This window comes from Trachurus japonicus, chromosome 8 (assembly GCF_045865225.1).
Source record: "Trachurus japonicus isolate A0001 chromosome 8, Traja_1.0".
Classification (NCBI taxonomy): Eukaryota; Metazoa; Chordata; class Actinopteri; order Carangiformes; family Carangidae; genus Trachurus; species Trachurus japonicus.
The window spans coordinates 9,932,066-9,949,104 of record NC_140914.1 but is presented as its reverse complement, the minus strand read 5'-3'; the positions used below and the strand labels follow the sequence as shown (position 1 = coordinate 9,949,104).

The 17,039-nt window shown below is 41.8% G+C and overlaps 1 protein-coding gene across 1 annotated transcript; it reads left to right on the top strand.

The window, feature by feature from the left end:
* The first annotated feature begins 328 nt into the window (after positions 1–328).
* Positions 329–16,752, top strand: elac2 (elaC ribonuclease Z 2). The gene is made up of 24 exons (XM_085783668.1): positions 329–892; positions 1,551–1,601; positions 1,713–1,783; positions 4,120–4,184; positions 4,536–4,593; positions 4,673–4,741; positions 4,836–4,928; positions 5,671–5,726; positions 5,850–5,908; positions 6,580–6,652; positions 6,741–6,853; positions 7,511–7,609; positions 7,743–7,881; positions 11,199–11,284; positions 11,592–11,716; positions 12,549–12,645; positions 12,761–12,899; positions 12,992–13,030; positions 13,207–13,316; positions 13,859–13,958; positions 14,059–14,179; positions 14,662–14,740; positions 15,134–15,278; positions 16,287–16,752. The coding sequence occupies exons 1-24, from the start codon at positions 516–518 to the stop codon at positions 16,566–16,568; spliced, it is 2,646 nt and encodes an 881-aa protein (XP_085639794.1). The 5' UTR covers positions 329–515; the 3' UTR covers positions 16,569–16,752.
* The last annotated feature ends 287 nt before the right edge of the window (positions 16,753–17,039 follow it).

Below are 17,039 nucleotides of genomic sequence, written 5' to 3'. Positions count from 1 at the left end.
AATAAAACACTAACCAATGAGTTATGTGTTAGAAATAAATGTATTCCTATTTATGCTGTATTTTGTATTTTATTCTGGACAGGGTATATACATATATTTTTTTCATAATTAAAATCCTCTATGAGAGCAGCCGCACTTGTAAAATACACTATTTTATTTTGTAGTAGTTTGTTTCATGGATGTAGATCGATGTAGATCAGATCCATGGTTTGTTTACGTTGAAAAGAAGTCCCGCCTTTCTCTCTCCAAGAGCTGCTGTGATTGGTCCACTCACCTGCTTAACGATCCAACAGGCCAATCAGCGACAACGTGTGGAAACGTCATCATTAGAAGCCGGACGAAGTGTCACATGTGTCAACCAACCTCTGAGCTCCTGTTGGAAGTACGAACAGCATTTTTTCTTCTTTTTTTAGGTAAATAATGCAGTAAACAAACCGTAGAGATGAACGTCCGAGCGGTAACTGAGTGTTATCACGCGTGACTCACTGTTTTAAACGTCGTCTGACGTTTTTATTATGAATACGGTGCATTTAAAGCTGAGGTGCTTTACGTTACTGTTGGTTAAAGGCAGAGCTCTTCCTGCTGCTGCTGCTGCTCCGCCGCTGGCACGCTGGGATACCCGCACTGTTCTCCACTTTTTCCGAACAATGGCGACTAATAATAATAATACTAATAGAAATAACAACAATAATTATAATATCAGTGATAATAACCCGGGAACGAGACAGCAGAAGAAGGCCAAACAGAAGGAGCCGCTGCGGAGGCTGAAAGCCAAGGAGAGCAGGAACAAACGAGGGGACGTTCACGGACCGTCCACGGTTTACCTGCAGGTGGTCGGAGCCGGGAGCAGAGATAATGCTGCGTCACTTTACGTCTTCTCTGAATACAACAGGTAACGTTACTGTTTACAGACACACGTACACGCACACCTCCTAAAACCACCTTTCACCCACGTGTCACATCTTTGACTGGAAACAATTAGAGCAACTTAAATTTGACTGCAGTATTTTCATATGAGGCCACTGTGTAGCTCTACTTTACTAAACTGACAACTGATTTACACAAGGAGTGGACAGTACATCCAATCCAGTCTAATCCAACTTTATTTGTTGAGCACTTTAAAGCATCCACAGTGGACCAAAGTGCTGCACAGAATAATAAACAAAAAGCATCAGAAATAAAAGACATACCTGCTTACATAAGGCATAAAATTACATACCGTATAAAATAAAATGAAATAAATTAAAAGTAAAGGCATACAACATGGGTAAACATAATAGCTGTACAATAAAATAAGATAAAAATTAAATTAAGAGGTGGGTTTTAAGAAGATATACAAGAAACAAGCAGAGAAGAGGCCTGTCTGATGTGTTGAGGCAGATCGTTGCATAGTTTTGTAGCTGCAACAGCAAAGGCACATTATACTGTAAATAAACCTACAGATATCTATGATCCCTGAAAGCCTAACGCAGATGTAACAGATGTTTTATTCCCCAGTAATCTTCATTTCACCATCTGCATCACAAACACTTTCCTCCTGTCTGCTGCAGGTACCTGTTCAACTGTGGTGAGGGAACACAGAGACTGATGCAAGAGCACAAGTAAGCTGATCCATCAACGTCCATCACCGAACAGATATGATGTCAAAGAACCAGAGGGTTAATAATATGAAGGTTTATTTTATTTTATTTTATTTTACTTTCCTCCGACAGACTGAAAGCTTCTCAACTGGACAACATCTTCCTGACCAGACTGAGCTGGGAGAACGTGGGAGGTTTATCAGGTCAGTCACATCTGATCACCTGCAAGATTAAATAATCCATAATATTGACTATAGTGGTCCATAGTAACACACTGATTATCTACTCTGTATTGAAGTAGATATCACCAGTGTTCAATCAATATGAATGTACAGAGACTTAACAGCTGAATCTGCAGCAACCCTAATGGTGGTACTGGGGTACAGTAGGTCAATGTTGTTGTCACAGTTTTTTGCTGCCCCAATGTGGCCAAAATTAGTTACTACAGGTGCAAGGAAATATTGTTTTTAATTAAAGAGGAACTATGCAGGATTTTTTAGCTTAACTATGCTACATTTTTTCCATAATTAAACAGCTTTGGAGTAACTGTGGTGGTTTAATAAATGACATGTTACTTGTTACGAGGTAGAATGGAGGCTCTCTTGGCTGAAAAACAACGTTGCAAGATCAGAGTCTCTGACCCGGTGTCCCAGCTCTTCTTGGCGCACCGCGACACAAACACACCCTGTAACCCACAATCTCTTTGTTTATGACAGATTAAACTACACAAATATATATATCGTAACATCGTATATGATGTATGACGTTATCTACCGCTCACAAATACACATGGCCAGGAGGAGGGCTAGCAGAACAGCGGGTTCCTGTTTAAATGGTCACAAATCAATAACAATGGTAGATTCCGTCACTTTAGATGTGTAACAAATAAAAACTTTTGTGCACGTTAAACTATACAGATTAGGGATGCAAACAATTAATCGACTATCGATTAATTGTCGATAAGAATTTAATCGATTAAATTAAATTACTTGCAATTAATCGTTCCTTTTCAATGGGAGTTTTACTGTGAAATGTAAACAAGCAAAGCCGACATAATGTAGCGGATCTCTGTGTAAACTTGTGCAGCGCACTGCAGGACACAAGGGAGAGAGGGAGAGGAGGTGAAAAGAGACAACACTGTTACCTGTTGTAGCTATACGGGACTCAGGCTGTACCATCGCTAACACACAGACGACCAGTGAGTAACGAGTCAAAAAGCCGCCGACGCGGAGCTGCCTGAGGAGTTAATGCAGCCTGAACGCAGCTCAAACTGACCCAGTGCCTCAGCACGGCAACCAAGCTTTGATAAACACACCGGATCCGCGCTGGTTTACAGTATCCTGCCATAGTTTAGCCGGTCGCTACCGGAGCTTAATTTTTTTTTTTAAAAAAAGAAAAGAAAAAAAAGCGCTCGTTGCGGTGCCGCGGAGAACAGCGCGTGTGTCCACGCTGTGTTGGTTTATGTAACTTGAGGGGACAAATGAACCACATGTTTATTGTCATGCATTGCTGATGGGCATTGTTTCTCAATAAATTAGAAAACCCTTTCCTATCATTCCCCTTTTCCGTGCGTGGTTGAAGGAGACTGACTCGCATCCACACTCCCACTCCTCCTGTGCCGAAATGTCACCTTAAGTCACATAAACCAGTACGGGTGTGTGGACACAACCACCTACTGTATATTGTTGTCAGCACCTCATCACCGCTGGTGTTTAAAGGCTCCGTTCTTTCTGCAGTCAGGTTAATGCGCACATCCACCGTGTTGGTAAACAAATAATCCCTCTATATCAACGGAGGCAACCGTGCTGAGCAGCTTGGGTTGGAGGTGGTGTGAGTGCGGGCCAGCGGGGGAGAGGGGGGCATTCGGGCTTCAGCGCGGTACGGAACAACTGGCCCTAGTGTGAGTGCGTCCTTATTTGTGGCCGCTGCCAGCGCCACACGGGCTTTGCCTTTCAGCAATCAAGCGCTGTTTTTGTCAATGTTAATAACAATAACAGCAACAGCTGTCGGCAGCTGAGATCGCTGTGCCGTCACCATAGAAATGCAAGAGGCATTACGGCTCATTCGCAAAATACCTTTCAATGGAAACACTCGCAAATGGCAATTGCACTTTTTCGAAGTTTCAGAAATATCGCTTTTATTTTGCGAAAATCTGTAATGGAAACGCAGCGGTGTCTCTCATCTCATCTCATTATGATACTGTAGGACTTCAACCTCAGAGCTCTCTGTCCCAAATAACGTGCTACTTAAACATTTTCATTGTGCTGTGCTCTTAAAATAAATTAACAAATACTAGTGTAAAGTCCATAAGGAATGTTGATCTTAAATTTTCCCCTTAAATTTAGGTTCTCAGGAAAATCGCCGCTTATCAATTAATCGATCATCGATCGATAAGGTCTATCAACTATCGATTAATGAATTACTCAATAATTTGCATCCCTAATACAGATTAGTTTATTTATGCAGGTAGAGCTGCAGCTGTAGGTGATGTCGATTGAAACCACAGCAAAGTCTGAAGATGTCTTCTGTTTTTCTGCAGGGATGATTTTAACTCTGAAGGACACTGGTGTTCCTGAGTGCGTCCTCTCTGGACCTCCAAAGCTGGTGAGAAAGTACAAACTGACAACACACGCCTCTGTATTCAGCCACATGTTTCACGTTTCTTAGATCTTGCTTCGTGTGTGTGTGCGTGCGTGCATTTGTATGTGCTTGTGTGTGTGGGTGTGCATATGGGTGGGGTTTTTATGGGCTGGGGTCGGGTGGGGTGGGGTGGGGGCGGCTTTTAAACATGTAAAGCACTTTGTGCTACATTTTTTATGTATGAAAAGTGCTCTATAAATAAAGTTTATTATCATTATTATTATCATTATTATTATTATTATTATTATTATTAACAATACTGCTGTTTCTTCTTCTTCTTTGCCTTTTATGTTTCTTTTTTTTTTTTTATCATAGGAGAACTATGTGAACGCCATCAAGTCATTTTCTGGACCGCTGGAAGACATCAAGCTGTGTGAGTCGACTTCTCTGAATTGAATTGAATTGTTTACAATCATATGAGTGTGGTTATTTACTGTGTCGTGTTCCCGCAGCGGTTCGACCGTACACTTCAGAGACGTACACAGACGACACAATGACGGTTTATCAAGTGCCAATATTCGGTGAGTTCAGATGTTGCACACTAGTCAGTCACTCAACTTCTCAGTGTGGGTTGATCATCTGCTGAATCTTTATCAATCTCTCTCTACCCTGCAGCCCAGTCGTCAGGCAGCCCATCTCAGAGACCAGCTTCTCCAACGAAGGACAACGTTCACAACAACAGCAGCAGAGACAATCCCGGAAGTCCAGGTGAGTCCAGTGCCTGTCTCTTATCTGTCATCTGAGGAAATTTGAGGATTTGCAAAATGTAATTTCCAGTCAAAACAAATCTAGTTATACCTAAAATAAGACTCCTCACATAAAAAGTAGCTTGTTTTTAGACACTTTTATTAATTTTTTAAAGTATATTTTCAATTGAAATAAATAGAAAAATCTGATAGTGGATCAAGTTTTTCTTTCTTATTACAAGCACAAAAAACTTACTTTCACTGGCAGATTTTTCTACTTATTTCAAGTGAAAATTAGTTTGAAACAAGTAAAATTATCTAAAAACAAGTTAATTTTTAGGTGATGAGTCTTATTTTTAAGTGGAAAGAGATTCGTTTAGACTAGAAATGAAACATTTTGGCAAGAAATAAGACAGATATTCTTGGAATGATTTTGAGTTTTTGCAGTGTGCACAAGCTGAATCTGAAATCCTGACCCGAGTTTCACCTCCTTAGTTTCTGCTGCAACAACCTGGAAAAGTCCCTGGATGTTAGTTCTTGAGAAATTAAAAGTTCCCACAGTTAGTGAACTCTGTCTGGTACCTCAAGGAGTTCATAGATTCACTCTCACCTCCTGACTGATCCTCAACCTGTCAATCAGCCAGTTAGATCCAGTTGTAATAATGTTCAGTGTTTAATGTTTCTGTCTTGTTGTGACACAGTGGAAACTAAAGAGCCCAGAGCAGAAATGTGTGTGTTCATTATTCTTGTGTGTTTCTTTGAAGGTGAAAGAAGAATAACAGCTGCAGACACGTCCTTGGTGGTTGCCTTTATATGTAAGGTAGGACACAGTAAAGATGATGTGGATCCTCGGTGTGTGACGTACAAACTCAGGAACAAACTTTGTATCTGACTTTCTTCCTCTTATATTATTATTTTTTTAATTCTTTAAACTCTTTTACAGCTTCATCCCAAGAAAGGAAATTTCTTAGTGGCTGAAGCTCGGGAGCTGGGTCTGCCTGTGTGAGTGCTTCTTTCAATCTAATAAGGTTTTGGTTAACATGAGCGGGTATTGTTGTGGTTTTACTGAAAGAAAATGATATACAGTTCAGTTGTATTGCATTGAAGTCATGGAGTGAAATTATTACAATTTATTGTTCTATTTTCCATATATATAATATATATATATTTTTTTATTTCTTCCTGTCATTTCAAACTGATCGCCTATCAGTCTGAATAAAAGATGCTTACGGTATCTTATTTTGAAGACAACAGTTTAGTGCTGAGCTCACTGACTGACAAACCCGTTGCATTTCCTGTCACTCCTTCAGAATAAAAGTCAAGTCGTGTCTCACTACTTGAATGGTTTTATTGTGAAGCTGCAGCAGGATTTGTTCAATTTGTATCAACAGCAATCATGTCATTTCTGCAAATACTGTTACATATTAATTAGTGGGTTATTGGCTCATTCATCATATTGTTACCTCATTCAATGACAGATAACAACTTAACAGACTTTTAATTAAATGAAAATCTCTGGTTAACCAGCAGCACAGAACACAAATAGGTTCAAATTACAAACAATATTTTTTCTTCTTTGTTTAATTAAATAAAATCAAGATATAGACGGATATCAATCAAGATAAAATAAATAAATGTTTCTTCTCTCTCTCTCATACCTCCTCCCCACTCAGAGGCACCGCAGCCATCGGGCCGCTCATCGCAGCTCTGAAGTCGGGGAAAAGCATCACATTCGAAGGGAAAGAGGTTCAGTATGAAGATGGACTCTCAGTGGTTCTCACTGCAGCTCCTGACTGAATCAGTATCTGATCTCAGATCTCCCGTTCCCTCGTAGATCCGGCCCGAGCAGGTCTGCACTCCCACTGACCCGGGGCCAGTCTTTGTGATTGTCGAGTGTCCGTCTGAGGAGTTCGTCGAAGCCGTCTGCTCCAATCAGCTTCTGAGAAGGTGACGCTGATCATCAGAGCTGCACACATACAGAGCTCATTAAATATACGGCGGGGAAAATAAGTATTGAACGCGTCAACATTTTTCTCAGAAAATATATTTCTAATAGAGCTACTGACATGAAATTTTCACCAGATGTCGGCAACAAACCAAGTAATGCACATATACAAAGAAATCCAAACATTTATGTCCATAAATTAAGTAATGTGTAATAAAGTGAAATGACACAGGGAATAAGTATTGAACATATGAAAAGGTTTGGAAAACCAAGAAAGCAGCTGGAGTCTGTCAGTATTTAGAAAGTAATCCTGTCACCTATCAAAGTAATATCAGCTGGTTTAGTCCAGTTGATGCCTATGGAAAGGTTTCTCATCACCAAGGCAACACACAAGAGGCATCTCATGATGGGGAAAAGCAAAGACCTTCAGAAACTTGTGTTGCAGAACATAGTGATGCATCGGTTACAGACGTGTCTGAATGCACCCTTTTATCCGTTGGTGCCGTTATCTGGAACTGAAAATAACAACATTTAACCATAAACTGGCCACAACCTGGTGCTCTCTTTGCAAGATTTCTGAAAGAGTCAAAAGAAAATACTTATTTTCCCCGCTGTATGTGTGAAAACATGTCTGACTTTCCTGTGTCGTCACCATCTAGTCACCAGGCGGGCGGGACGGAGGACGCTGCAGCTCTGGTCGTCCACATGACTCCAGAGTCTGTTCTGGAAACAGATCGATACAAACAGTGGATGGAGAGGTTTGACTTCTTCTCTCTACTTTGAAACTCGACTCGTCAGACAGAGACTCTGCTGCTGCTTCTTTTTTACTTTGACGTTCGGTTTGACAGAGAGAGAGCGAGGCTGAGGTTTCTCTCTGTGTTTTTTTTGCAGGTTTCCATCTACGACGCAGCACCTGATCCTTAACGAACAGGCACGAACGGTTCACAACATCAGAAGTCACAAGATTCAAGCTCAGCTCAACATGATTCACCCCGAGATCTTTCCACAGCTCACGTCTTACAGAACAAAGGTAACACAGAGAGGCTGCAATAACCAACACACACATGAATCATAATATTTAATTTGTAAAAGTTCAACTACATATCCGCTAAGCACTTTATTAGGAACACCATATTAACTCTGGATAGTTCCTCTCTTTGAGCCTCAGTTTTCAATGTCAGTGATTTGACAAGAAGCAGGAAACTTCATTCAGTGTTTCAGCTCCATGTTGATGTGACTGCATCTCATCATGACGGCTGCGTGTTCATGCTGCCAATTTCCTGTTCTACCACATCCTAAAGATGTTTTTTTTTTCTGGATTCAGATGAAACCAGTTTGAGTTGACTTTTACTTTGTGACAAGGAGCAAAGTCCTGCAGGAAGTAGCCAGTACAAGATGGTGAACTGTGGCCTTTAAAGGGATGAAGGGCAGACTTTTAATGTAAATTATTGGTTTATTTGACAGAGACAGTGCAACACTGATCAACAGAATTTAAAAGAAACTGCAAGTGAGCAAGAGTTAGCCGGTAAAGCTAATTTTCATCCGTTGTCCCTGGCCAGATGTTACTGGCAACCGAAGAACCAAAAAGGGCATTGCATTAAAATACAACTGAACTTACATATTAGTTTAGCTAGTAAAAGCTCATAATAACAAATAAGACATGTACATGACAACAGCTCATGATGGCAGGTGACACATAGCAACACTGGCATGAAGACATAACATGCAGACAAGGGGGAAAAAAATGTAGATAGCACGTAGAGCTATGACATGAGCACAAACAGTAACAGACATTAAAAAGCAGGACATGCAATGGCAAACATAAGGAAACAGCACGAACAATAACAAGCATTGGAAAACAGGGCATGGACATGTACATAAGACAGTGACAGACATGACGAAGCATAATGATTAGTGGGTACATGATTTTCTGCCACTTTTTCACTTTAACTATCTAAATAAAACAGAAAAACACTAGGATGCACTTGGATATGTTATAATACATGCATGTGTATTTGCAACACAAGTGTTGTCAAGTTAAAGCAGAAGTAAGCGGAATGTTTGTGTTAATATAAGTCTTAAATAGTTATTAGGGCTGGGACTCGATTAAAAAAATTAATCGAATTAATTAGAGGCTTTGTAATTAATTAATCGCAATTAATCGCATTTTAATCGCATATAAATATTTGACCTGAGAACAGTGAGAAGCATTTTTTTTTTCACATGGATTTTAGTATACCATTGAATGACTGAATACATAAGCTTAAAGCAGATATCAGTGGAATGTTTTTGTTAATATAAGTCCTAAATAGTCCTATTTTCCGTCAGCAATCACTTACATGAAGTATTTCAGCCTAAACACGAGTCTCCGTCACTCTGCTCTGCTGTAACCCGAGGAGAAAATTTTCCTTGTGGGATACAAGTGTTATCCAATGAGGGGAGAGAACGGCATGAAGGGCTGTGTGTGCAGCCAAGGGATGCGCGTGAATGTGGTGACGTAGCACGAGGACCAATTGATGCCTGACAAGGGCGGGGGCTGCTAACTCATGGTGCGTTCAAGGAAACTCGTACTTTGTGTTTTTCCTTCCTGTGAAGTCATACCAGTTCGATCTGGTACGAGTTCACGGGTCGGAAGTTACGAGTGGCCGTTATAGGGAACTTTCACAGACAACAGGACGGTAAAAACACGAGCTACGGGTTACCTGGAACGCTACCAAGTCGTAGTTGTGACTTGAAGCTGTAACTTACGGTTTCAAAAGCCTGCCTTGAACACAGCATTAGCCGAAACGGCCGTGCCACTGATATCTGCTTTAAGCATTTAAGGTGGTACTTAACCAAGACCAACAGACTAAGGATGCAAATTATCGATTAATTAATTAATTAATCGATATTTGGTATACAGATTAAATGGTCTTTCCTTCCAATACACTATGATGATTACTGTAGTATTTAACTAGGCTACTTAAATCACAGTAGCATAAACTGATTTGTTGAACTCAGCCTGATGTAAACATTAATAAAACTCAGTAACCAATCACACAGGCAGCTCCATGTTGTCCCTGTGTGATGTTCAGGGACAGGTCAGGACAGTCTGAAGACAGACAGCTCTGAGGAAGTGAAGTCCTATCATAATCAGATGAGATGCACCTGTGACAGTGACAGGTCATAGATATAGCGCTGCAGCTGAGCAATTAGCGCTATATAGCGCATTTAGCGTGCGCCCGTGTCTGTGTATCTATGTGCAGGCAGAGATCAGAGATGGTGTTTTAAATAACCATGCTAGCGTTTCACCAGCTCTCATCTCCGCCAGTCAGCCTCTCAAACTGCCGCCTCTCTCGCGTGCGGGCGCACCGCACGTAGACACACGTGAGAAAAAAAAAATTAATAAGTGTGATTAAAATGCGTTAATTTTTTTAACGCGTTAATTTTTGTGTAATTAATTAATCGTAATTAATGCGTTAAAGTCCCGGCCCTAATAGTTATATCTTTCGACAGCAGTCACTTACATAGAGTGTTTGGTCTGAAACACGGGTCTGTCAGTCACTCTGCTCTGCTGTAAGCAGAGGAGAAAACTTTCCTTGTATCCTACAACCTTTATCCAATGAGGAGAGAGAACGGCATAAAGGGGCGGTCCTCTCTGTGTGTGCAGCCAAGGGATGCACGTGAATGTGGTGACATAGGGACGAGGGCGGGGACTGCTAACTCCATCGGCTGACAGGAAGCCAAAACGACCGGATCGCTTACTTCTGCTTTAATGAAGATGTTTTCAGCGTTTCTTCTTATGTTGCAGTGCACTGAGCCCTCAGGGCCACCGTACTAACAAGCACTTGCTGTGGGCATCTTTACCTGATCTCCTTGCAGTTATTATAGCAGTTACAATATATTTTATTGCTTTGGCCAAGGTGTCTGACAGCTTTATAATATAATGTCCAGTGTTGGTGAGTCTGTGTCCACTCAGGTTTCTGATCCTGGCTGACAGGAACCTGCCGTCGTCCTCTAATGGACACAACAAGGCTGTGGACATGTTTTTCGTCCTGAAAACCTCCTCAGAGCTATTGCTGTTTTGGAGTAAAAAAAAACAAAAAAACCCAGAGACTGTTGTTGTTTTTTGTCCCAGGAGACCAGTCTGACACCGACAATCACATCACGGTCAAAGTCACTGAGATCACGTTGTTTCCCCTGAGAACAAAGGGAGGTTTCTGTCCGCTGTTGGTCTGCCGTTCTTAACAAAGTCCTTGGCTGGCGAGCGTAGATTTCTACTTCTGCTTTAACGACGGGAGTTCACAAAGTCATAAATCAGGTGCGGTACATAAAGAAAACATCAAAAACATGTTTCCCTCCCCTCAGGATCCTCCGGCTGCCCTGCAGGTCCCCAGCGTCAGAGCCGAGTGTCTGCTCAAGTTCCAGCTCAGGCCCGTAATGGAGTGGCAAAGGTTAGTTTGTCCTTCAATCCCCCCAATTTAGCCGACATTACTCTGCAGCTCCGAGCGCTGCCTTGTCACAGAAAACAATCTGGAATGGACCATTGCACTCGGCCTCTTTCTTCTTTTTTAAAACTCGTCTTACAAGTGTCAGTGTTTCTCTCTTTATTTTTTTTCTTCCCCCCCTCTGCACTGTTTCTGTCAAGTACTGTAGAGGCACATCAAGGTCAGATGTGAAACGAATCCTTGTTTTCCTCGCCTCGTGTTTTGTTTGCGGGCAGCGGTGTGTGTCTTCTTGACTCTGTATCTCATTCATTAGAGACGCCATCCCCTCCTGCAACGCCAAGGAGTTTGTGAAAGAAGCTTCAGAGGTCCCAAACTTTCTGGAAGAAGTGGACAAGTGCAGGAAGATCTGCTCCACTGATGCAGCAGCAGAGCTCTCCGGTCAGTTCTCCTCCGTAAATAATGTACAGTAGAGAGGGGTTAGGGAGTGTGGTGTGCTCAGTTTTTAAAGGGATAGTTCAACAATTTGGCAAATTGGCCCATTGCCATAATCCCTATAGTCATAGCAGTAGGTTTGTTACCTTTAATTGTCGATGCAAGTTATTTTTAGAACGGTGGAGCAGAGCCGTGAGCTGCTCAGAGCTACGCTATGGAGGCTAATGGGATTTCTTGGTTTCCCTCATCAAACTCATCAAATACACAATCCAACAACTCCAAAAGGCTCTGGTGGACAAGTTGTGACCTGCACATTCACCACGCTATGAGATAATAACAGAACGTTACAAGACAGAGTTGTTTTAGAGGTAAATTCATGCAAAACTGCTGATGTGCATTTCTGTTGAGGGCAGTTTTTTGGCAAGCAGTCTCTGCATTTGCCTCGAAAACAACTCTGTCTCGTAACGTTCTCTTATTATCTCATAGCGTGGTGAATGTGCAGGTCACAACTTGTCCACCAGAGCATTTTGGAGTTGTTGGATTGTGTATTTGATGAGTTTGATGAGGGAAACCAAGAAATCCCATTAGCCTCTGTAGCGTAGCTCTGAGCAGCTCACGGCTCTGCTTTGCCGTTCTAAAAATAGCTTGCACCGACAATTAAAGGTAACGAACCTAAAACTATAGGGATTATGGCAATGGGCCCATTTGCCAAATTGTTGAACTATCCCTTTAAGGCTGAGAATGATGGGAAAAGTATATTTTTCACTTCCTTTTTAAATTAAACTTTTAATTTTTTTTTCTTTGCATTTTTAATAATCGCACAAGTTTTCTGCTGCAGGGCGAGGAGAAAAATACCCAGAGGTGGTTTTCCTGGGAACAGGATCGGCTCTGCCAATGAAGATCAGAAACGTCAGCGGCACTTTGATCAACATCAGGTATGGATCTGTTTCATTTTGATCAGTTTATACAGTTTAAAAATCACCATTTTTATCTGCATGTGTCCTAAATGGATTCCCTCCTCTCTGGCCTGTTGTCTGTACCTGTCTGTAGTCCGACTCAGTCGTTGCTGTTGGACTGCGGAGAGGGAACCTTCGGTCAGCTCTGCAGACACTACGGGGACAACGTGGACGACGCTCTCTGCAAAATATCGACCGTCTTCATCTCTCACATGCACGCTGATCACCACACAGTAAGCAGCTGTGCACCACGTTGAACTGGCCAATACAAACCAAATCTGCTTTACACAACTTCTAATCCTGATATTCACCACTTTTATCTCAGGGGCTGCTGAATTTACTCTATCAAAGGGAACGAGCTCTGGTAAAAATAAATATATTCTTCTAAAAATTGCATCAAAATCAGGGATGAAATCTTACTTATTTTACTCATGTTGCTTAGGTTTGTTTTGAAGTTAATGTATCAAACAGCTAAAAGTATTCGTTGTACAACATCCTACGTGTGAAGTTTGACTAACTGTGTCGTATTTATGTCTCTAGGCAACTTTAGGAAAGACGTTCAGCCCCATCTACCTGATCGCTCCGGGTCAGATCATGATGTGGCTCAGCCAGTATCACGACCACTGTCAGGAGATCCTGAAGCATATCAAGTAGGTGGACACAGATGTCGAAGGAAACACTCCACTTGTCCATAAAAAGAAGCATGGGTCCTCTCTTCTGATTGTCTGACAGTTTTCTAAATTATCTAATACAAACAAAGCAGATTTCAACTTAAACACTCAGAGAAACCAAATCCTTCAAGGTTAGACAGTAGGGCCAGTTGGGTGAGGCTTGGCATGGCTGCTTTGTTGTGACATCATAAAGTTACAGAGGTTTTAAAGCTCAGTCTCTGAATACAGACTCTAACTCTTTTTATTTCTCTGGACTGAGGCTTTGGTACTTTCACAGTATTAATACAGAAGAACACAGGCCTGGACATTTTATACTATATGAGACCTTTAACTTTAAAGCACAATGACATGTCCAGCTTAGACTGATTAAATTTGTCCTACAGTGGCCACCATAAATGTCGTTAACCTCACGATCTTTCCTCTGCTTCTCTTAAAGTTTGTCATCAATCTCTTCCGCCCTCGACCCCACCCTTTTATTTTATCTCTTCATCATCTTTAATGTCGTCTGTTCTGCTTCTCAGTCTCGTCCCGAACCGATCTCTGACTGATGACGCCGAGCCGCCCAAACAGTGGACGATGTCCCTCATCAGAGCGCTGCTGGAGAAGAATGATCTGAAGAAGGTCTGCAGCTGTTTGAGCGTGACGTCCGTCAATATCACTGATTCTTTTTTCCTTTTTTTTTTTTGAAAGATACTCATCATTTTGTTTGTTTGTGCATCAGTTCCAGACATGCACAGTGCGTCACTGTAAGAACGCCTTCGCCTGCAGCTTCACTCACCAGTCGGGCTGGAAAATGGCCTTCTCCGGTGACACCATGCCATGCGATGGATTGGTACACATCGGTTAGTAGCGCGCTCCGAGTGATTACTAGTCCATTTCTCACTGAGGTGTATCTATCTACACAGACACACTGTAGGTAATAGCAAATTGAGCATGTGCTTTCAATATCTCTGAGATTCATATAAAGGTCATCTTTACCGGAGCTCCACTACGCGGGGTTGTTCTGAATAATTTATTGGATATTTCTTAATGCTTTCGATCACTCTCGCAGCTGCCAGCCTCTTCTAATGGCTCCTGTGGGATCCCACTTCATTGACTCCTCTTAAATTGCTTGACTGGATTCGGTCCAAGCAGAGCCTCCGCACAGGCAGCGAGTGTATCCCATGCCTGTTCATTATAGATGGTTCGGCTCAGCAGACAAACAGGGCGTGCCAGTTCTTGATTACGTCGACCACCTGATTGATTTCCTGCGGGACGGAAGGAGACTGTAAGTGCTGGATTGTGATTCAGGCCTCTCTCTCTCTCTCTCTTTCTCTTCCTGCAGGAAAGAACGCAACCTTACTAATACACGAGGCCACGCTGGAGGACGGGATGGAGGAGGAAGCTGTGGAGAAGAGGCACAGGTGAGTAAAAACGTTCACCAAGTAGCTCTGCAGGGCTTTAATGTAATTTATGTAAATGAATAAAGTGGTTGGAAAAAAAAGGACGATTGCAGCAGTTACAGCTCTGTGTCAGCCTATAAAAGAAAGGTACTTTACTGGCTGTTGGAGGTTGCAGTTATCTTTTTGAGTAGCTTGTTAAATTTCCTAACCCTCCACAGACAATTGCCATCGATTTTTTTTGTGTGCAGCTTCTTGTGGTGGTAGAATGAGCATCAGTCTCCACAAAAGCGTCTTTTATGTCTGCAGAAAAACAATACTCCCGCTGAAACGTTCCCTCGCTGAAATACAACCTCGGTCTGAAAGCAGCGTAACGTAAACCTCCGACTTTTTTACGCCTCTTGTTGTTTCTGACAGCACGACCTCCCAGGCCATCGACATCGGCATGAAGATGAACGCCGACTTCATCATGCTGAACCACTTCAGCCAGCGCTACGCCAAGATCCCGCTCTTCAGCGAAGACTTCACCGACAGAGTGGGGATATCGTTCGACCACATGAGAGTGAGTGAGAAGCGTGGACACTTCGGGAACTTCATGTAGCCGTGCTCAGTCATCCAGCAGACGTGTGTGGTGTCTGCAGATGATTCACCAATCTGAGGGTTTCACAAACACTCAGATGTCTGCAAAACATCCTCTGTCCAGACAGTCTATCTGCTCATGAGCACAGACCTCAGATATACCGTACATGCACAGCACTGCTGCCACGTGATTGGCTGACTACATGAATGCAACTATTTTGACTGAAATCAGTATTGAAAACTGTTGCGTATTTAAAACGGGGTTCAAATACTTGGTTAGATTCTTACCGATTTGTTTATTATAAGATGTTTGATCAGATGTTTTCTGACCTAGAATAGGAAAATTTGAAAAGTTTTAGAGTACATCCATGTCATTTTTGCTATTTAACAGCAGAATTAACAGCCGCATGGTTCAAAGGGATCGCACTCTTTAATTATTCATGGCACATGTCAGATAAACCAAATGTCCCCTAACATTAATTCTTTATCAGAAAAAGTAATCCCAACTAAAAGTCCACTTATAATAAAAACTTATTGTCATGTCATATCATGTTGGTTGTCACAAAGATGGACTTGCTGACAGTTTAACATCAAAATATGATTTTATCCACAGGAAGTGTAGAGTTTTTCTCCCTTTGGCTTAAATGTGGATCTTCTTCTTCTGTGTAAATTGTTCCATTACATTTTGACTTTTCACGATTTCCAAGTTGTGACATTTACAGTTAAAACGTCCAGAAATAAACATTTAATCTGTGACAAAGCTACATATTGTTCTTTGCTATGTCTAAAATGACCAGGTGTGTTTGCCTGAACAGCTACATTTAAACGTTTTTCTATTGCTTTAGTTTAGATTTAGGCTGTATAGAAGTAGACTGACAGATGTGACTCCTCGGTCCTCTGCCTCAGTATCTCTGAGCCTCACTCTTTCAAGAGTGAACATTTAGACCGGGAACGGTCTCTTGACCATTTTCTCCATTTCCTCTTCTCTCAGATTCGCTGTGGAGACTTTAAAATCATCCCCAGGCTCATTCCAGCACTGAAAGCCCTATTTGCCGATGAAATTGAAGAGATGGAGGAGAGAAGAGAGAGGAGAGAGCTGAGGGAGCTGAAACACCCGAGAGGCAGCAGCTCCGAGGGGAACAGCGAGCAGAAGACGACTGGAGTGCCGGCGGCGACCGCGGTGACAGTGGGTCGAGCTGCCAAACGAGACCAGGAGGAGGCAGCAACACACAACGTAGATACAAAGAGACAAAAAACCTCTTTCAGCAACTGAGCTCAGAGAAAAAGACTTCAACCGATCTAGACTTATTTAATTTAAATGAAGAGAGTTTTATTTGGCTTGTGTGGTTTGATTGAGAAACATTTCTACTTCCTGCACTGATGTGAACAAATCTGAGCTACAGTGAGTTTTCTTTTTGTTTGTTTTTCATTAAACAGAATAAAGCAATACCACTCAATCTGGAGCTTCAAACACTTATGTCTAATCTTTTTTTTTTTTTTTTGCAATAGAGCCAAAATGTGTAGCTACACTAATAAGTAAAAATCCATCCTCTCAACATATGTTAGTGTTCATATGTCTGTGGAGGGCGTGAGCGAGTCGAGGGGCCATTGTCAGCCCAGATGTGCCTGTAATAACATCTGGATGGAGAGGACTAACTGATTTAAAGAAGGTTTTAACCAGCAGAGATTACAAACTCAAAATTGGAGAGAAATAAGCTTCGGTGAGTTTTATGGTTATGGATGA

Excerpts from the sequence above, each read along its gene's own strand:
- elac2 (XM_085783668.1), top strand. The coding sequence starts at position 516 with ATGAATACGGTGCATTTAAAGCTGAGGTGCTTTACGTTACTGTTGGTT. Across the intron at positions 5,727-5,849 it reads TGGTTGCCTTTATATGTAAG|CTTCATCCCAAGAAAGGAAA; the intron begins GTAGGACACAGT and ends ACTCTTTTACAG. Across the intron at positions 7,610-7,742 it reads TACAAACAGTGGATGGAGAG|GTTTCCATCTACGACGCAGC; the intron begins GTTTGACTTCTT and ends TTTTTTTTGCAG.